The sequence below is a fragment of the Bos javanicus genome, chromosome X (assembly GCF_032452875.1).
Source record: "Bos javanicus breed banteng chromosome X, ARS-OSU_banteng_1.0, whole genome shotgun sequence".
Classification (NCBI taxonomy): domain Eukaryota; kingdom Metazoa; phylum Chordata; class Mammalia; order Artiodactyla; family Bovidae; genus Bos; species Bos javanicus.
The window spans coordinates 80525708-80547209 of record NC_083897.1 but is presented as its reverse complement, the minus strand read 5'-3'; the positions used below and the strand labels follow the sequence as shown (position 1 = coordinate 80547209).

Here is a 21502-nt window from a genome sequence, read left to right as displayed (position 1 = left end):
ATTTAACTATCAGTACATTCCACTCACTAGGAAGGGACCCCATGGTAGTTATGGAAGGTGATGCATTATTGACTTTTAGCCTCTATCGCAGGATCATCTTTATCCTACCCAACTAAGAGACAGGGGCAAAGGCACTGCACAAGTCTTGTTCATTTTTCTTTCCCCAGCACCAAGGGCAATGCTCAGTAGAGAACAAAATAGAATCCTTGCCTTCAACCGAGCTCATGGTCACAGTGTTTCTCAATGAGAGTACTACTGGCCCTTGGGGTGCGACAATTCTTTGCAGTGTGGGACACTCGTGTGCACTGCAGGATGTTCAACATCATGACTTCTGGATTACTCAGCACCCCAGAGTCATTGTGACAATTAGAAATGCCTCTATGCATTTTCAAATATTTCCAGGGGCTGGGAGGACCCACCCCTAGCTGAGGGCCACCCCTGAAAGACTTGAGAGGACATGAGGGGAAGGAAGGCCATCCCCAAGGTGTGAACGTGTTGAATCTTCCAAGTCCACATGGAATTGGTGGTTTATAATTAGGAAATAAAATTTGTCCCAGAAAGGTGTAAAATAATCCTTCAGTGGCTGAATTAGGCCCCAGAAGCCCATAAGGTGGCTGAGGTCCATGGTTCTCCCGGACTGGCCTAGGGCTGAGGTACAGACACCGCAATGACTGTTTTGAACATGCTGATGAGATGATATTTTGAGAATGTTCAAAAATAGCCACTATCTGATCCCAGATGTAGGTTTGAAGTCAACCTCAAGATATATTTGGGATAAATCCACTTTGAAGTGGAAGTTCTGGTTGAGATCAGCATTTACTAAGATCATCAAAGGAGAAGGTATTGGGGAAGAGGTGAAGAGTGAATTCAGAACCAGAGGCCAAAGCTAGAAAAATAGGCCCTGGGGACATCACTGCCCCTTCATTTCCATTCCTAAGGTCAGCAACCTAGTTCAGGGCTTCCACTCATGCCAGGACCATTGTAGCAGGCTCCTAACTGGCCTCTGTTTTTCTTCTTGTCTCTCTGTTTTCCAGAATTATCTTCTTAAAACATGGCTTTCTTCGTGTCCCTTCTCAGCATTCACCAGGTCCAACCACCTCGGCCTTGTACCCTAACCCCCTGCAGTCCCGCTGCCCAAAAAGCTGGCTCTAGATTCTCCTTTATGACTTGTTGGTACTCATCTCCTAGATCTTAACATCTGGCTACACAGAGCACTGACCAACCACACACTGACCTATCCTCAACGCCACCTCCTTCCCTGAAATACCCTTTGAACCTCTCTCCATTTTGAAAAGTAAATTCACGCTTCAAGGCCAAGTTCAAGTCTCCCCTCTTTTGTAAAGCTTTCCTTGACCCCTCAGAGGCAAAGAGACACTTTTGCATCTCTGTACTCCCCTCTCTGTCTCTTCATATACACCATGGGGCTTCTGTCTCTCCCACTAGACTGCGAGTTCCCTTAGGGCAGCAGCCATGTTTTGCTTTGTCATCCCATTACCCAGCCTAGTGTGAAGGGATGGGAAAGTGGGCTTTGGGATGAGCTGATAGGACAGTGCAAAGAGAAAATATGATGGTTGCCCCCAAGCCTGACCATGGGTCCAGTTGAGCCACTTTTTTTTTCATTTCAGAATAGAGAAAAAAATTTTTTGGTACTAAGGCTGCCTTACTCCACATAGGACTGTCTCTCTCTCTCTCTCTCTTTTAAATTTATATAGATGTAGTTAAGATAGTGGAGTAGAAGGATGTGCACTCATCTTCTCCTGTGAGAACTCCAAAATTGCAACTAGCTGCTGAACAACCATCAACAGGAGAATGTTGGATCCCACCATAAAAAGATACTCTGTGTCCAAGAGCAAAGGAGAAGCCTCAACAAGACATAAGGAGGGACAAAATTGTGTTTAGAATCCAACCTCATACCCTCCAGAGACGCTCAGAGGGTGCAAACAAAACCTTGTGTGCACCAGGACCCAGGGACCCCACAAGAGACTGAGACAGATCTGTCTTTGAGTGTTTGAGTGTCTCCTGCAGAGGCACGGGTCAGCAGTGTCCTGCCACAGGGACAGGGGCTCTGGCTGAAGCAGACCTGGGAGGTGTGGTGTGTGGCATAAGTATTCTTGGAGGAGGTTGCCATTAGCCCCACCATAGACCTGCCAAGCAGATTCCCCACAAACTGCAGAACAATTATACCAAAGAAGTTCTCACACTGTTGCAAAACTACTAGGGCCCACAACAGATTTCCCAACCTGGGGATCTAGCAAAGGGACTGAGAACTCACAGGGAATTTGACTTTGAAGGCCAGTGGGGAATTTGATTATGGAACTTCCACAGGACTGGGGAAACAGACTCTTAGAGGGCACAAACAAAACCTTGTGTGCACTAGGAGCCAGGAGAAAGGAGCAGTGCCCCCACGAGACACTAAGCCAGACTTGCTTGTGAGTGTCCAGGAGTCTCCAGCAGAGGTGTGGGTTGACAGTGGCTAGCCGCAGGATCGGGGCACTGAATACAACAGTACTGGGAGCCACAGCATGCTGGCATAAGTCCTTTTGAAGGAGGTCACCATTACCACCACTGCACCTGCCATAGTTTAGCCTCAGGCCAAAGTATTGGGAGGGAACACAGCCCCTCCCATCAGCAGAAAATTGGATTACTGAGCATGGCCCCACCCATCAGAGCAAGACCCAGATCCCCCTCAGTCAGTCTCTCCTATCAGGAAGCTTCCACAAGCCTCTTATCCTTATCCATCAGAGAGAAGACAGAATGAAAACCACAATCACAGAAAACTAACCAAACTGATCACATGGATCACAGACATGTCTAACTCAATGAAACTATGAGCTATGCTGTGTAGGGCCACCCAAGAACGATGGGTCATGGTGGAGAGTTCTGACAAAATGTGGTCCACTGGAGAAGGGAATGGCAAACCACTTCAGTATTTTTGCCTTGAGAACCCCATGAAGGCAAAAGATATGACACTGAAAGATGAAATCCCCAGATCAGTAGGTGCCCAGTATGCTACTGGAGAAGAGTGAAGAAATAGCTCCACAAGGAATGAAGAGGCTGAGCCAAAGCAGAAACAATGCCCAGTTGTGTATGTGTCTGGTGGTGAAAATAAAGTCTGATGCTGTAAAGAGCAATACTACATAGGAAGTTGGAATGTTAGGTCCACGAATCAAGTTAAATTGGAAGTGGTCAAACAGGAGATGGCAAGAATGAACATCAACATTTTAGGAATCAGTGAACTAAAATGGACAGGAATGGGTGAATTTAATTCAGATGAACATTATATCTACTACTGTGGGCAAGAATCCCTTAGAAGAAATAGAATAGCCATCATATTCAACAAAAGAGTACAAAATGCAGTACTTGGGTGCAGTCTCAAAAATGACAGAATGATGTTCGTTTCCAAGGGAAACCATTCACTATCACAGTAATCCAAGTCTATGCCCCAACCACTAATGCCAAAGAAGCTGAAGTTGAGCAGTTCTATGAAGCCCTACAAGACCTTCTAGAACTAACACCAAAAAAAGATGCCCTTTTCATCATAGGGGACTGGAATGCAAAAGTAGGAAGTAAAGAGATACCTGGAGTAACAGGCAAGTTTCCTCCTGGAGTACAAAATGAAGCAGGACAAAGACTAACAGAGTTTTGCCAAGAGAATGCACTGGTCATAGCAATCACCCTCTTCCAACAACATAAGAGATGACTCTACACATGGACATCACCAATACTGAAATCAGACTGATTATATTCTTTGCAGCCACAGATGGAGAGGCTCTATACAGTTAGCAAAAACAAGACCAGGACCTGACTGTGGCTCAGATCATGAACCTCTTATTGCCAAATTCAGACTTAAATTGCAGAAAGTAGGGAAAACTACTAGGCCATTCAGGTGTGACCTAAATCAAATCCCTTATGATTATACAGTGGAAGTGACATTCAAGGCATTAGATCCGATAGACAGACTGCCTGGAGAATTATGGGCTGAGGTTTGTAACATTGCACAGGAGGTGGTGTTCAAAACCATCCCCAAGAAAAAGAAATGAAAAAAAGGCAAAATGATTGTCTGAGGAGGCCTTACAAATAGCTGAGAAAAGAAGAGAAGTGAAAGGCAAAGAGAAAAGAAAAGGTATACCCATCTGAAAGCAGAGTGTCAAAGAATAGCAAGGAGAGATAAGAAAGCCTTCTTAAATGAACAATGAAAAGAAATAGAGGAAAACAATATAATGAGAAAGACTAAAGATCTCTTATGGAGAAGGCAATGGCAACCCACTCCAATACTCTTGCCTGGAGAATCCCATGGACAGAGGAGCCTGGTGGGCTACAGTCCATGGGGTCGAGAAGAGTCAGACACGACTAAGTGACTTCACTTTGATTTTTCACTTTCATGCATTGGAGAAGGAAAGGGCAACCACTCCAGTATTCTTGCCTGGACAATCCCAAGGACAGAGGAGCCTGGTGGGCTGCCGTCTATAGGGTCGCACAGAGTTGGACACGACTGATGTGACTTAGCAGCAGCAGCAGCAGAGATCTCTCAAAGAAAATTAGAGACATCAGTGGAACATTTCATGAAAAGATGAGCCCAATAAAAGACAGAAATGGTATGGACCTAACAGAAGCTGAAGATATTAAGAAGAGGTAACAAGAATACACAGAAGAGCTATACAAAAAAGATCTTAATGACCCAGATAACCACAATGATGTGATCACTCACCTAGAGCAAGAGATCCTGGAGTGTGAAGTCAAGTGGGCCTTAGGAAGCATCACTAGGAACAAAGCTAGTGGAGGTGATGGAATTCAAGTTGAGCTGTTTCAAATCCTAAAAGATGATGCTGTGAAAGGCCTGTACTCAAAATGCCAGCAAATATGGAAAACTCAGTAGTGGCCACAGGACTGGAAAAATGTCAGTTTTCATTCCAATCCCAAAGAAAGACAATGCCAAAGAATCTTCAAATCACTGCACAACTGCACTCATTTCACATGCTAGCAAAGTAATGCTCAAAATTCTCCAAGCTAGGCTTCAACAGTAAGTGAACCAAGAACTCCAAATGTTCAAGCAGGATTTAGAAGAGGCAGAGGAGCCAGAAATCAAATTGCCAATATCTGTTGGATCATTGAAAAAGCAAAAGAATTCCAGAAAAAAACATCTACTTCTGCTTCATTGACTATGCTAAAGCCTTTGACTGTGTGGATCATAATAAACTGTGGAAAATTCTTCAAGAGATGGGAAAACCAGACCACCTTACCTGCCTTCTGCGAAACCTGTATGCAGATCAAGAAGCAACAGTTAGAACGCACATGGAATAATGGACTGGTTCAAAATTAGGAAAGGAGTACATCAAGGTTTTATATTGCCATCCTGCTTATATGACTTCAATGCAGAGTACATGATGTGAAATTCTGGGCTAGATGAAGCACAAGCTGGAATCAAGATTGCCGGGAGAAATATCAATAACCTCAGATATGCAGATGACAACACCCTTTTGGCAGAAAGTGAAGAGGAACTAAAGAGCCTCTTGATGAAGGTGAAAGAGGAGAGTAAAAAAGCTGGCTTAAAACTCAACATACAAAAAACTAAGATCATGGCATCTGGTTCCATCACTTCATGGCAAATAGATGGAGAAACAATGGAAACAGTGACATACTTTATTTTCTTGGGCTCCAAAATCACTGTGGACTGTGACTGTAGCCACAAAATTAAAAGATGCTTGCTCCTTGGAAGAAAAGCTGTGACCAACTTAGACAGCATATTGAAAAGCAGAGACGTTCATTACTTTGCCGACAAAGGTCCATATAGTCAAAGCTATGGTTTTTCCAATAGTCTTGTATGATGTGAGAGTTGGATGATAAAGAAGGCTATGTGCTGAAGAATTGATGCTTTTGAACTGTGGTGTTGGAGACGACTCTTGAGAGTCTCTTGGACTGGAAGGAGATCAAACTAGTCAATCCTAAAGGAAATCAGTCCTGAATATTCATTGGAGGACTGGTGCTGAAGCTGAAGCTCCAATTCTTTAGCCACCTGATGCAAAGAGCTGACTCATTAGAAAAGACCCTGATGCTGGGAAAGATTGAAGGCAGGAGGAGAAGGGGATGACAGAGGATGAGATGGTTGGATGGCATCACCAACTCAATGGACATGAGTTTGAGTAAGCTCCAGGAGATGATGATGGACAGGGAAGCCATGGGTCGCAAAGAGTCAGACACGACTGAGTGACTGAACAACAACAAATTTTTAATTGAAGAATAACTGCTTTATAATATTGTGTTGGTTTCTGCCATACATCAACATGCATCAGCCATAACACACTTGAGCCACTTTTAACTATTGTCTCCATGAGCACTGTCTTTGAATGAGGGTTAGTGAAAGAAGTAAGGGAGAGAAGGAAAAAGATGGAGAGCCAAGGTGTCGGGCAGTCAGAGGGAGTTGAATGGAGAAGAGAGGAGAAACTGAAGTCATGAAAGAGAAGAGAGCCAAGGTCTGCACCATCAGCTTCCACACATAGGAATTCAAATAACCTAAAATGAAATAAGAAAAGATTTGGGATTCTAGAAATGAAAGCAGCTGCCTAGGCAGGTCAGTTGAATGTATAGTTAATTAATAGGCATTAGTGCCCTTCAGTGCCAAGCTGAGTATAGAACCCGTCCTGCTGTGATCAAATGCCAGCTGCCCAGGATGCCCATTTAACAAAGAGCCAAAAAAAAAAAAAAAACAGTATTGGCATGAAAGAGCCAGAGAATTCCTCAGATAGCTCTTCCTAAGGGCATCAGGGCCCACTGGTACTCCATAGTTACCCCCTACCACTGGCCCTGCTCTTGCCAAAGATAAGTGGACAAGAGAAAAAGAAAACATGTAGTGAACAGCTAGTATCCCAGAGGCCACATTGGATACATTTTATGCACACAAGCTCTTTTGATCCTTAATGTAACTCTGTGAGTTAGGTATCATCTATATTTTACAGATTAGAACGTTGAGGTCCTGGGAGGGTTAAGAATCTTACCTAAGGGTACACAACTTCAAAGTCCTGAATCTGAGATTCCAATGCAGGTCATCCCCTCCACGATTGGCAGCAGTTTTCTCCCTGGTCTTGCTGACTTTGGCTGTGGGGCTGATCTCTGGATTGATTTCTTTGAACATAAACAAAATACCATCAATTTTCCCTGGCTCTGGAATGAATCTTCAGAATCATGTGCTGTTTTCCAGCTTCCAGCTGGGTGTCTTTGCCGGGTGTTCATGAATATGAAGCAATAGGCCTTATCCTGAACATCAACAGCATGCATTCAAAAATACCAGGCTGCTTTTCTTCCCAGAAGACACTTCAAGCTGGGAGCTTTTAGCCTATGGAGCTGTGTTTTTTATTTTCTCTTCCTCCCAGTGATCTGCCAGTAATCTGGTTGGTAGCTGCTAGGCAAATTTTAAAATCCTTATCAAAATCATGGTACCTTTACTTGTTTAGTTTCCTCAGTCCCTACCCTGATATTAAGTCAATGTTACACATACTTTCCTAATAAAATGTTGATGATAAAGCAAGGTTTAAGTGTTTCAAGCTTTAAAACATCATGGTAACTTTGAGATATTGCCCTCACTGTTCTGACTATCCCTGGGACCCATCCCTATCAGCTCAATGGTTGATGGATGCCATCTGTCTGCTGCCAACCTGTGAGTGATGGTGGGCAGAGGACAGGAGGTAGGAACAGGACAGGTTTGACAATGTTTCCCAAAATTCTGATGTGACATGGTTAGGCCAACTCACAGAGGAGCCAGTGGAGGTAAAGAGGCTGGACCCAAATCAGGGGCCAAAATGGCATGCAGTGCAAACCCTATGGAGTTGTGGCTTTAAGGTAGGGTAGGTTGGCTGGAAAGTCTGTGATGACAGTTTAATGGAATTGTTCTGGAGTCAGGTACACTCTGGGAATCTTTGGGGCTGTGCCTTTGGTATAAAGTTGTGTGTCCTGCACAAGTAGTAAGGGATTAGGATTATTGTGCTATATGCCGGGCCTTCTGAAATCTCATGGAATAACAGAATTTTCAGTAATATGCAATGACAAGCAGGCGACAAGTCTCTGATCTTGGGCTTGGGCTTTCGCTCTGGTCATTTTAATGAACAGGATTCTTCTGCATCACCTTCAAAATCTACTTGGAATCCAATCACTTTTTACCATCTTTGTTGCCTCCATCTAGTCCAAGCCATCATCCTCTCTTGACTGTCACTGATCTCCTTAATGATGCCATTAAAACATAGTCCGAGTCAATCTTTTGCTCAACAAACATCTTCTAATTGTTCCCCATCTCACTCATATTAAAAGCCAAAGACTTTAGAATAGCGTTCAAAGCCCTCAGAATCTGCTCCTCCCTTACCTCCCTGACATTATCTACTCCAAATCCCTCCATCACCTCCTTCATCCCAGCCACACTAGTCTCCCGATCATTCTTTATGCTTTCCAGGCACATTAATGTATTGTGCTTGCTTTTCCTTATACATGGAATGCTTTCCCCCAGCACATCAGTCAGGATGCTGGGAGAGAGCAGTTATGGGAACTGTGGAAAGTTGCTGTCTAAAGAGGGCCACCTGAGAGGAGCTGAGGTCTTTGGTGGAGGGATGCAGCCAACCCGTGATGAACCTGAACAGCGAGAGCTGATGACAAATCTCATTTTCTCTTTCCTTCTGATCTCCTTGCAGGTGCCTCCCATTGGTCAAACCTAACCCGAAGCCAGAGGGCGAGGGAGCCTGTCAATGCAGTCCATACAGGTCAGCCTACCAGGGCACAAAGCTGGGTGGAGAGGGGTGGACAAAATCTGAAGGGGAAAATTAAAAATGTCCACAACCTCTGGATATCTTTATAGCTGGCTCCCTCACTTCCTCCAGCTCTCCACTGAAATGTTACCTTCTCAGTGAAGACTTCTCTGGCCACCATTTCTTAAAATTTCAATCCCCAGCACTCAACACCTTACATCCTTCTTTCATGCTGTTGATACATTATTGTATAGCACTTAATACCACCTAACATATAATTTATTTATCTTGCCTATCATCTGCTCCCCCACTGGAATGGGAGCCTCATAAAGGCAGGGACTTTGTTTGATTCACTGCTATTATCACTGCCTAGAATAGTATATGGTAGGTGCTCAGTGAATATCTGGTCAATGAATGAATGCACTCTCAGAAGCCACCCGAGGGTGAGTCTGCTCTCGGCCAGGCACAGCTAGGGGTAGTTGTCCAATTGCTATTCATGCCTGCTGCTCTCAGTTTCCTTCAAAGAGTCTTGACTGCTGCCACATTTTCAAATCAGAGGGCGGGGGGGGGGGGGGGGCGGGTCTTTGGTGCCCTCAGCATTGAAACTTGCATGACAGCTTTTCAACTAGAATCTTATGGAAACTGCTGTTTCACTGATTAGCATGGCTGAGCTTTGTGTGTTTCTAAGTCGTCAGCAGCAATGGGTAGGTTCACAGTCATGGGGACATTGGCCCTTCCAGGTGGTACTTCCATACATCAGTGGTAGCGCTAGTGGGCCTGATTACAAGTAAGGTGGACCTAGGAGGCACTTCCTTGAGGCTCAAGGGCAGGGGGATATGAGCTGGGCCCTCTGGCCATACTGGTGGTGAAATATGGGTAGGTCAGATCAGGACAAGCAAAACAGGTTTGAGTTCCTAGTACACTGTTGCTGTGTCCAGGATAATGTTTTTACTATACAAGTGGCATATGAAGATATTTTCATTGTAAAAAAAAAAAAAAATGAAACAATCTAGCTACAGTTAAAACTCTTTTCCTTTCCCAGCTCTGCTCCGCAGAGGTAACAACCACTGTTATCAGGGAAGAGTACTCTCTTCCAAGTCTTTTTCTATGTATACATAGTTTGGTTGTGTGTGGGTATTTAAAAATAAATAGTATTACACTGTATACACTGATCTTTAACTTGCTTTATTTCACTTAACAATGTATCTTAGAAACCTTACCATGTCAGGATGCATGGATCTAATTCATTTTTTTTAATTAATTAAACTTTTTATTTTGATGTAATTGTAGATTCACATGTCGCTTAGAAATAATAGAGAGATCTCATATACCCGTCACCCAGTTTTCCTCAATGGCAACCTCTTACAAAACTGTAGTACAGTATCACCTGCAGGATAGTAACAGTCAAGATACAGAAAATTTTCATCACCACAAGGATCCTTCAAGTTGCCCTTTCATAGCTACCCCCAATTTTTATCCCACCCTTCACCTCCTCCTTAACCCCTGACAACCACCAATCTACTCTCTATTTCTAAACTTAAGTCTTATCAATAATGGTATGTAAATAAAATCATCCAGAATGTAACCTTTAGGAATTGTTTAGTTTTTCAGTCAATATAATTATCTGGAGATTTATCCAGGTTATTGTATGTATCGATATCCTGTTTCTTTTAATTGCTGGGTAATTTTCCATGGCTTGGATGTAGAGAAATAGTTTATCCACTTGCCTGTTGAAGGACATGTGGATTATTTCCAGTTTGGGGCTATTACAAATAAAGCTGCTGTGAACAATCATGTAACAGGATTTTATGTGAAGAGAAGTTTTCATTTCTCTGGATAAATGTCCAAGAGTGCAATTGCTGGGTCATATGGTTCAAGAGTTGCAAGTTTAGCTTTTAAAGAAACTTGCCAAACTGTTTTATAGAACGGTCATACTATTTTACATTCCCATCAGCAATATATGAATGATCCAGTTTCTTGGCATCTTCTCAAACATTTGGTGTGGTCATTTTTTTTTTAAAGTTAGTCATTCTGATAGATATGTAGTGGTATCTTATGGTGGTTTGAATTTTCATATCCCTAATGGCAAGTGATAAAACATCTTTTCATGTGCTTATTTGCCATCCATATATCCTTTTCAATGAAATTATCTGTTTGCGTCATGGTTTGATTGTCATATACAAAATCTAGCCTATATGCCTAGCTCTAGATTCCAACTGGAGAAGGCAATGGCACCCCACTCCAGCACTCTTGCCTGGAAAATCCCATGGGCGGAGGAGCCTGGTGGGCTGCAATCCATGGGGTCGCTAAGAGTCGGACACGACTGAGCGACTCCCCTTTAACTTTTCACTTTCATGCATTGGAGAAGGAAATGGCAACCCACTCCAGTGTTCTTGCCTGGAGAATCCCAGGGACGGGAAGCCTGGTGGGCTGACGTCTCTGGGGTCGCACAGAGTCAGACACGACTGAAGTGACTTAGCAGCAGCGGATTCCAAATGTTTTCTTTTCTCTAAACATTTTATAGTTTTACATTTTTCATTTAAGTTCATGATGCATTTTCCAGCTTTATTGAGATATAATTGGCATATAATATGGTGTAAGTTTAAGGTGTACAACATGATGATTTGATGCACATATAAATATATATATATATACATATATATATATATTTCAAAGTAATTACCAAAATAAGGTTAGTTTGGTTTGAAGGGGGGTTGTTTGTTTGTTTTTTATTTTGTTATTTTGGCTTCACTGGGTCTTTGTTGTGGCACAGGGGCTTCCAGTCGTACCACACAGACTTCTCTTGTTGTGACACAAGGGCTTCTCATCGTGGTGCAGGACTTCTCTAGCTGTGGCGCATAGGCTTCTCCTATTGTGGAGCATGGACTCTAGAACACATGGGCTCAGCAGCGGTGGTATGTGGGCTTCTGTAGTTGCAGTGCAAGGGCTCTTCACTTGTAGTACAAGGACTTAGTTGACCTGTGGCATTTGGGATCTTAGTTCCCCAACCAGGGATGGAGCCCACATCCCCTGCGTTGAAAGGCATATTCTTAACCACTCGACCAGCAGGTAATTCCCAAGGTTAGTTTGTAATGCACTTTAAGTTGATTTTTTTGAATTTTGATAGGAATTGCACCAAACCTGTATATAAATATGGGGAGACTTGACATCTTTACTGGTGAAGGAAATGGCAACCCACTTCAGTATTCTTGCCTAGAAAATTTCAATTGACAAAGGAGCCTGGTGGGCTATGGTCCATGGGGTCCCAAAGAGTCAAACATGACTGAGCGACTGAGCACACATGCATGACGTCCATTACTATGTTGAGTCTTCTCATTCATGAACACAGTATATTTCTCAATTTATTTAGGTCTTCTTTGAATTCTTTCATCATCATTTTGTAGTTTTGAGTGCACAATTACTATCAAGTTTTGTTATATCTTACACTTAAGCATTTTATTTTGAGAAATTGTACATGTTATTATACTTTTAAATTTTGGCATCCATTTGTTCATTGCTGGTATATAGAAATATGATTTATTTCCATATGCTTATCTTGTATCCTGCAACCTTGCCAAACTTATTAGTTCTAGGAACTGTTTTGTGGTTTGTTGGAATTTTCTTCATACATTATCAGGTTATCTCCAAATAGGGACAGTTTTATTTCTTCCTTTTCAATCTGTATGCATGTTATTTCCTCTTCTTGCCTGATTATACTGGCTAGAACTTTCAGCAGTGTGTGAGGGCAGACATTCTTGCCTTGTTCACAATCTGAGGAGAAAAGCATTCAGTCTTTCACCATTGAGTGTTAGCTGTGTTTTGTGGCTGCTCTTTTTCAAGTTGAGAAAATTCCTTTCTTTTCTTATTTCTGAGGGTGTTGTTTTTTCTTTTTTATTATAATTGGTGTTGGATTTTTGTGAAGTGTCTTTTCTGCATTGATTTACATAATCATGTGATTGTTCTTCTTTAGTCTATTAATATTGTGTATTGCATTGATTTATTTTCAGATATTGAAACCATCTTGCATCTCTGGAATAGCCTTCACTTGATAATGGTGTATAATTCTTATTACTGAATTCTATTTACTAATGTTGTGTTTAGGAGTTTTACTTTTATTTTCATGAGAGATGTTGGTCTGTAGTTTTCATTTTTGTTGTGTAATTGTCATCTGGTTTTGGTATCAAGATAATATAAGCTTCATAAAATTATTTGGGAAGTATTTTCTCCTCTTCTAAAATTGATCAGTCAATTTTACTGATCTTTGTTTCACTGATTTATCTAATTGTTTTCTGGAAGAGATTGTATAGAATTGGTGTTAATTCTTTAAAGATTTGGTAGAATTCTCCAGTGCAACCATAGGACCTGGGTATTTCTGTTCTGGGAGTTTTAAAATTATGAACTCAATTTTCTTAATAATAGTGATAGGGCTATTCCAATCATCTATTTCCTATTGAGTGCATTTGGGGCATTTGTGTTTTTTAAGGAATTGGTAAGTTTCATCAAAATTGTCAAAGTGTGTAGAGTTGTCCTTAGTATTTATTCCTTTTGATGTCAAAGTGATGGATACTCATTTTGTTCCCAATATTAACAACATGCGTTTTCTCTTTTTCCCCCTCCCTTTGTCTTTCTGGAGTTTGTCAATTTTACTGATCTTTGTTTCACTGATTTATCTAATTGTTTTCCTGTTTTCAATTTTATTGATTTCTGCTCTTAATTTCCTTTCTTCTGGGTTTATCTTGCTCTTCTTTTTCTAGTTTCTTGAGGTAGGAACATAGATTATTGATTTGAGGCTTTTTCTCTTTTCTATAAATTTCCCTTTAAACACTGCTTTAATTGCATACCACAAATTTTCCTATGTTGTATTTTCATTCTGTGTAATGTATTTTTAAAATTCCTCTTGAGATTTCATCTTTGACCCATGGATTATTTAGAAGTGTGCTGTTTGGTTTCCAAGTGTTTAGATATTTTCCTGTTATCTTTCTGTTATTATTGATTTATAGTTTGATTCCATTGTGGTCACAGAATACATATCATTTTACTTCAATTGTTTTTTAATTGGTTAAGGCTTGTTTTATGGCACAGGATATGGTGTAACATAGCTTCTTCCATGGGCACTTGAAAAAAATGTCTAGTCTTCTTTGTTGGATGGAGTGTTCTATAAATGTTAAATTAGAAACCATTTGTTGAGGGAATTGTTGAGTTTTTCTGTATCCTTGCTGATTTTCTGTCTAGTAGGTCCATCCCAGCTCCCCACTCAGCCTTCTTTGACATCACCCCAGTAGGGAGGTTACACCTGATTACAGTTTAAGAAGGGTGAAAGTCTGTGTTTTCAACCCTTTCTTTGCAGGTGGGTTTGAGAATGGGCCACATTTTTTTCCTGTGATGTTTGACTGGAACAGAGGAGTTATTGTCTAAAATCTTGTGTGTGGCTAGTCTACCTCCTTTTCTGGTCCTTGGGTTAGAGAGACAGCCTTGCTTTGGTTTTTTGTCTGTCCCCATTGGTGTTTCCATGTTGCAAGCTTTTTGAGCTCTAACTCTGGGATACATGAGACAAAACAAATCCAGGGAACTTACCACCATGTCATTCCTCAAGTCTTGAGGTCTCTCTGGTGTTCCTTCTCTCTCCACCTTTCAGAGTCTTTTTGTATCTGTTTTATTTATAATGTTCAGGAGTTTCAGTTGTACTTAGGTTATTTCTAATTTATTTATTTTTATTGAAGGATAATTGCTTTACAGAATTTTGTTCTTTTCTGTCAAACCTCAACATGAATCAGCCATAGGTATACATATATCCCCTCCCTTTTGAACTTCGCTCCCATCTCCCTCCCCACCCCACCCTCTAGGTTGATACAGAGCCCTGTTTGAGTTTCCTGAGCCATACAACAAATTCCCGTTGGCTAACTACTTTACATATGGTAATGTAGGTTTCCATGTTACTCTCTCCACGCATCTCACCCTCTCCTCCCCTCTCCCCATGTCCACAAGTCTATTCTCTATGTCTGTTTCTCCACTGCTGTGCTGTAAGTAAATTCTTCAGTACCATTTTTCTAGATTCCGTATATATGCATTAGAATACAATATTTATCTTTCTCTTTTTGACTTACTTCACTCTGTGTAATAGGTTCTAGGTTCATCCACTTCATATTTTAAATGCATCCCTTTTATGGCAGAGTAATATTCCATTGTGCATATGTACCACAACTTTTTTATCCACTCATCTGTCAATAGATGTCTAGGTTGCTTCCATATTCTAGCTATTTTAAACAGTGCTGCAATGAACAATGCAATATATGTGTCTTTTCCAATTTTGGTTTCCTCAGGGTATATGCCTAGGAATGAGATTGCTGGGTCATATGGTGGTTTTATTCCTAGTTTTTTAAGGAGTCTCCATACCATCTTCCATAGTGGCTGTATCAATTTACATTCCAACCAACAGTGCAAGAGGGTCCCTTTTCTCCACACCCTCTCCAGCATTTATTCTTTGTAGACTTTTTGATGAGGGCCATTCTGACTGGTGTGAGGTGATATCTCATTGTAGTTTTGACTTGCACTTCTCTAATGATGAGCAGTATTGAACATCTTTTCATTTGTTTGTTAGCCATATGTATGTCTTCTTTGGAGAAATGTCTGTTTAGGTCTTTTCCCCACTTTTTGATTGGGTTCTTTGTTTATCTCCTATTGAGTTGTATGAGCAGCTTGTATATTTTGGAAATTAATCCTTTGTCAGTTGTTTCATTTGCTATTATTTTCTCCCATTCTGAGGGTTGTCTTTTCACCTTGCTTAGAGTCTCCTTTGCTATGCAAAAGCTTTTAAGTTTAATCAGGTCCCACTTGTTTACTTTTGTTTTTACTTCCATTCCTCTAGGAGGTGGGTCACAGAGGATCTCGCTTTATGTCATCGAGTGTTCTGCCTATGTTTTCCTCTAAGAGTTTTATAGTTTCTGGTCTTACATTTAGGTCTTCAATCCATTTTGAGTTTATCTTTGTGTATGGTGTTAGGAAGTGTTCTAATTTCATTCTTTTGCATGAAGCTGTCCAGTTTTCCCAGCACCATTTACTAAAGAGGCTGTCATTGCCCCATTATATATATTCTTTCCTCCTTTGTCAAAAATAAGATATCCAAGGGTCCTTGGGTTTATTTCTGGGCTTTCTATCTTGTTCCATTGGTCTATATTTCTGTTTTTGTGCCAGTACCATACTGTCTTGATGACTGTAGCTTTGTAGTATAATCTGAAGTATAATTTGAAGTACAATCTGTAGTATAATCCAGCTCCATTCTTCTTTCTCAAGACTGCTTTGGCTATTTGGGATCTTTTGTGTTTCCATATGAATTGTGAAATTTTCTATTCTAGTTCTATGAAAAATGCCTTTGGTAATTTCATAGGGATTACATTGAATCTATAGATTGTGTTTGATAGTATAGTCATTTTGACAATATTGAGTCTTCCTACCCAGGAAAATGGAATATCTCTCCATCTGTTTATGTCATTTTTGATTTCTTTCATCAGTGTCTTATAATTTTCTGTGTACAGTTATTTTGTCTCCTTAGGTAGGTTTATTCCTAGATATTTAATTCATTCTGTTGTGATGGTGAATGGGATTAATTCCTTAATTTCTCTTTTGATTTTTCATTGTTAGTATATAGGAATGCAAATGATTTCTGTGTATTGATTTTGTATCCTGCAACTTTGCTAAATTCACTGATTAGCTCTAGTAATTTTCTGAAACTATCTTTAGGGTTTTCTATGTACAGTAGCATGTCATCTGCAAACAGTGAGAGCTTTACTTCTTCTTTTCCAATCTGGATTCCTTTTATTTCTTTTTCTTCTCTGATTGCTGAAGCTAGGACATCAGAACTATGTTGAATAATAGAGGTTAAAGTGGATACCCTCGTCTTTTTCCTGATTAGGGGCAACGCTTTCAGTTTTTCACCATTGAGAATAATGTTTGCTATAGGCTTATCTTTATAGCCTTTACTATGTTGAGATTGGTTCCTTCTATGCCCATTTTTTTGAAGAATTTTAATCATAAATGGGTGCTGAATTTTGTCAAAGGCTTTTTCTGCAACTATTGAGATTATCATATGGTTTTTATCTTTCAGTTTCTTCATATGATGTATCACAAATTGAAGAATTCTTGCATTCCTGGAATAAACCCAACTTGATCATGGTGTATGGGCTTTTAGATGTGTTGCTGAATTCTGTTTGCTAAAATTTTGTTGAGGAATTTTGAATCTTTGTTCATCAGTGTTATTGGCCTGTAGTTTTCTTTTTTTGTGTTGCCCTTTTCTGGTTTTGGTATCAGGGTGGTGGTGGCCTCATAGAATGTGTTTGGAAGTGTTCCTTCCTCTGCAATTTTTTAAAAGAGTTTCAGAAGGATAGGCATTAGCTCCTCTCTAAGTGTTTGATAGAATTCTCCTGTGAAGCCATCTGGTCCTTGGCTTTTGTTTTTTGGGAGATTTTTGATCACAGCTTCAATTTCAGTGCTTGTAATTGGGTTGTTCATAATTTCTATTTCTTCCTGGTTCAGTCTTGTAAGATTGAACTTTTCTAAGAATCTGTCCTTTCTTCCAGGTTATCCATTTTATTGCCATATAGTTGTTCATTCTTTGTATTTCTGCATTGTCTGTTGTAACCTCTCCTTTTTCATTTCTAATTGTGTTGATATGACTCTTCTCTCTTTTGTTCTTGATGAGTCTGGCTAAAGGCTTGTCAATTTTGTTTATCTTCTCAAGAACCAGCTTTCTGTTTTATCAATCTTTACTATTGTTTCTTTCATTTCTTTTTCATTTCTTTCTGCTTGGAGCTTTATGATTTCTTTCCTTCTACTAATTTTGGGTTTTCTGTTCTTCTTTTTCCAGTTGGTTAAGGTGTAAAGTTAGGTTGTCTATTCGATGTTTTTCTTGTTTCTTGTGGTAGGATTGTATTGCTATAAACTTGCGTCTTAGAACTGCTTTTGCTGCATCCCATAGGTTTTGAGTTGTGTTTTCATTGTCATTTGTTTCTAGAAATATTTTTATTTCCCTTTTGATTTCTTCAGTAACCTCTTGGTTATTTAGAAATGTGTTGTTTTAATCTCCATATGTTTGTGTTTCTTACAGTTTTTTTCTTGTAATTGATATCTAGTCTGATAGCGTTGTGGTCAGAGAAGATGCTTGATACGATTTCAATTTTCTTAAATTTACTGAGGTTTGATTTGTGACCCAGAATGTGGTCTATCTTGGAGAATGTTCCATGTGCACTTGAGAAGAAGGTGTATTCTTCTGCATTTGTATGAAATGTCCTGTAAGTATCAATGAGATCCATCTCATCTAACATATCATTTAAGACTTGTGTTTCCTTATTAATTTTCTCTTTTGATATTCTGTCCCTTGGTGTGAGTCGGGTGTTAAAGTCTCCTACTATTATTGTGTTACTGCCAATCTCTCCTTTTATGTTTGTTAGTGTTTGTCTTATGTACTGAGGTGCTCCTATGTTGGGTGCATCAGTTCAGTTCAGTTGCTCAGTTGTGTCTGACTCCTTGTGACCCCATGAATCGCAGCACTCCAGGCCTCCCTGTCCATGACCAACTCCTGGAGTTCACTCAAACTCATGTCCACCAAGTCGGTGATGCCATCCAGCCATCTCATCCTCTGTCGTCCCCTTCTCCTCCTGCCCCCAATCCCTCCCAGTATCAGGGTCTTTTCCAATGAGTCAACTCTTTGCATGAAGTGGCCAAAGTATTGGAGTTTCAGCTGTAGAATCAGTCCTTCCAATGAACACCCAGGACTGATCTCCTTTAGAATGGACTGGTTGGATCTCCTTGCAGTCCAAGGGACTCTCAAGAGTCTTCTCCAACACCACAGTTCAAAAGCATCAATTCTTCGGTGCTCAGCTTTCTTCACAGTCCAACTCTCACATCCATACATGACCACTGGAAAAACCATAGCCTTGACTAGACGGACCTTAGTTGGCAAAGTAATGTCTCTGCTTTTGAATATGCTATCTAGGTTGGTCATAACTTTCCTTCCAAGGAGTAAGCGTCTTTTAATTTCATGGCTGCAATCACCATCTGCAGTGATTTTGGAGCCCAAAAATAAAGTCTGACACTGTTTCCACTGTTTCCCCATCTATTTCCCATGAAGTGACGGGACCAGATGCCATGATCTTAGTTTTCTGAATGTTGAGCTTTAAGCCAACTTTTTCACTCTCCACTTTCACTTTCATCAAGAGGCTCTTTAGTTCCTGTTCACTTTCTGCGATAAGGGTGGTGTCATCTGTATCTCTGAGGTTATTGATAATTCTCCTGGCAATCTTGATTCCAGCTTGTGCTTCTTCCAGTCCAGCGTTTCTCATGATGTACTCTGCATAAAAGTTAAATAAGCAGGGTGACAATATACAGCCTTGACATACTCCTTTTCCTATTTGGAACCAGTAAGTTGTTCAATGTCCAGTTCTAACTGTTGCTTCCTGACCTGCATACAGGTTTCTCAAGAGGTAGGTCAGGTGGTCTGGTATTCCCATCTCTTTCAGAATTTCCCACAGTTTATTGTGATCCACACAGTCAAAGGCTTTGGCATAGATATTTACAACTGTTATGTCTTCCTCTTGGATTGATCCCTTCCTTGATCATTATGTACTGTCCTTCCTTATCTCTTGTAATCTTCTTTACAGTCTATTTTATCTGAGATGAGGATTGCTACTCCAGCTTTCTTTTGCTTCCCATTTGTGTGGAATATATCTTTCCATCCTCTAACTTTCAGTCTATATCTGTCTTTAGGTCTGAAGTGTGTTTCCTGTAGTCAGCATATATATGGGTCTTGTTTTTGTATCCATTCAGCCAGTCTGTGTCTTTTGGTTAGAGCGTTTAATCTGTTTACATGTAAAGTAATTATTGATATATATGTTCCTATTGCCATTTTCTTAATTGTTTGCAGTTGATTTTATAGATCTTTTTACTTCTCTCTTATTTCTTGACTCTATAAGTCCCTTTAATATTTGTTGTAAAGCTGGTTTGGTGGTACTGAATTCTCTTAACTTTTGCTTGTCTGAAAAGCTTTTTATTTCTCTGTTAATTTTGAATGAGATCCATGCTGGGTACAGTAATCTTGGTTGTAGATTTTTCCTTTTCAGTACTTTAAATATATCCTGTCATTCCCTTCTTGCCTGCAGAGTTTCTGCTGAAAGATCAGCTGTTAAACATATGGGGTTTTCCTTGTATGTTACTTGTTGCTTTCCCCTTGCTGCTTTTAGTATTCTTTCTTTATGTTCAGTCTTTAAGTTAGTTTGATTAATATATGTCTTGGCGTGTTTCTCCCTGGGTTTATCCTGTATGGGACTCTTTGTGCCTCTTGGACTTGACTGACCATTTCCTTTTCCATGTTGGGGAAATTTTCAACTATTATCTCTTCAAAAATTTTCTCATACCCTTTCTTTTTCTCTTCTTCTTCTGGAACCCCTATAATTTGAATGTTGGTGCATTTGACATGGTCCCAGAAGTCTCTGAGACTGTCCTCAGCTCTTTTCATTGTTTTTACTTTATTCTGCTCTTCAGAAGTTATTTCCACCATTTTATCTTCCAGCTCACTGATTTGTTCTTCTGCTTCAGATATTCTGCTATTGATTCCTTCTAGAGTATTTTTAATTTCAGTAATTGTGTTGTTTGTCTCTGTATGTTTATTCTTTAATTCTTCTGTCTTTGGTAACTGATTCTTGCATTTTCTCCATTTTCTTTTCAAGGTTTTTGATCATCTTTATTATCATTATTCTGAATTCTTTTTCAGGGAATTTGCCTATTTCCTTTTCATTTATTTGGACTTCTGTGTTTCTAATTTGTTCCTTCTTTTATGTAGTATTTCTCTGCATTTTCATAATTTTTTTAAACTTATTGTGTTTGAGGTCTCCTTTTCTGAGGCTTCAAAGTTGAATTCTTTCTTCCTTTTGTTTTCTGCCCTCCTAAGATTGGTCCAGTGGTTTGTGTGAGCTTCATATAGAGTGAGATTTGTGCTGAGTTTTTGTTTGTTTGTTTGTTTTTCTTTTGATGGGCAAGGCTGAGTGAGGTGGTAATCCTGTCTGCTGATGATTGGGTTTGTATTTTTGTTTTGTTTGTTGTTTAGATGAGGTGTCTTGCACAGGGTGCTACTGGTGGTTGGGTGTCCCCAGGTCTTATATTCAAGTGGTTTTTTTGTGTGTGAATTCTCATTATTTGATATGCCCTAGGGTTAGTTCTCTGATAGTCTAGGGTGTTGGAATCAGTGCTCCTACTCCAAAGGCTCAGGGCTTGATCTCGGATCAGAAGCGAAGATTCGTTCAGGCACTTAGAGGGCTCCCTTGCCTGGGGTCCTTCTCTGTTGTTCAGCATGTTAGGCATATAGAAGGGTCCCCCTGGCTGGGGTCCTACTCTGTAGATTGGCATGTCAGGCACTTAAAGGGGCACCTTGGGTGGGATCCTACTCTGTAGTTCACTGTGTCAGGCATTTGATGGGCCAGCCTCTATTGTTCAGCTGCCATGCTGGCATGTGGGGAGAGAGAGACTATGGTGATAGCTCCATCCCATACGCGTGACTCAGCAGTATCGCCTTGCTTCCATGGCTGCCTGGCTTTCCTTCACAGGAATTTCGCACCACAGTCTCCTCCCTCACATCCCCTCGATCCATCTCTCAGCAGTCAGCCACAGGCCTAGCCCTAGGATTGCTCCACAATCCCTAAATTCCAGCTTCTAGCCACTGCATCTTCCAGGGGACCAGCATTTCTGTCTGGGGTATGTATGGCTGCAGCAAGGACTGTTTGATTCTCATT

General features: G+C 40.5%; 1 protein-coding gene across 1 annotated transcript in view; it reads left to right on the top strand.

Annotated features, from left to right (window-relative positions):
• Nucleotides 1–21502, top strand: part of NHSL2 (NHS like 2) — a 311337-nt gene that overhangs the window by 124461 nt on the left and 165374 nt on the right. The window contains exon 3 of the mRNA XM_061408780.1: nucleotides 8673–8741. Within this exon, the coding sequence (XP_061264764.1) occupies nucleotides 8673–8741 (69 nt within the window). The remainder of the gene's footprint in view (nucleotides 1–8672; nucleotides 8742–21502) is intronic.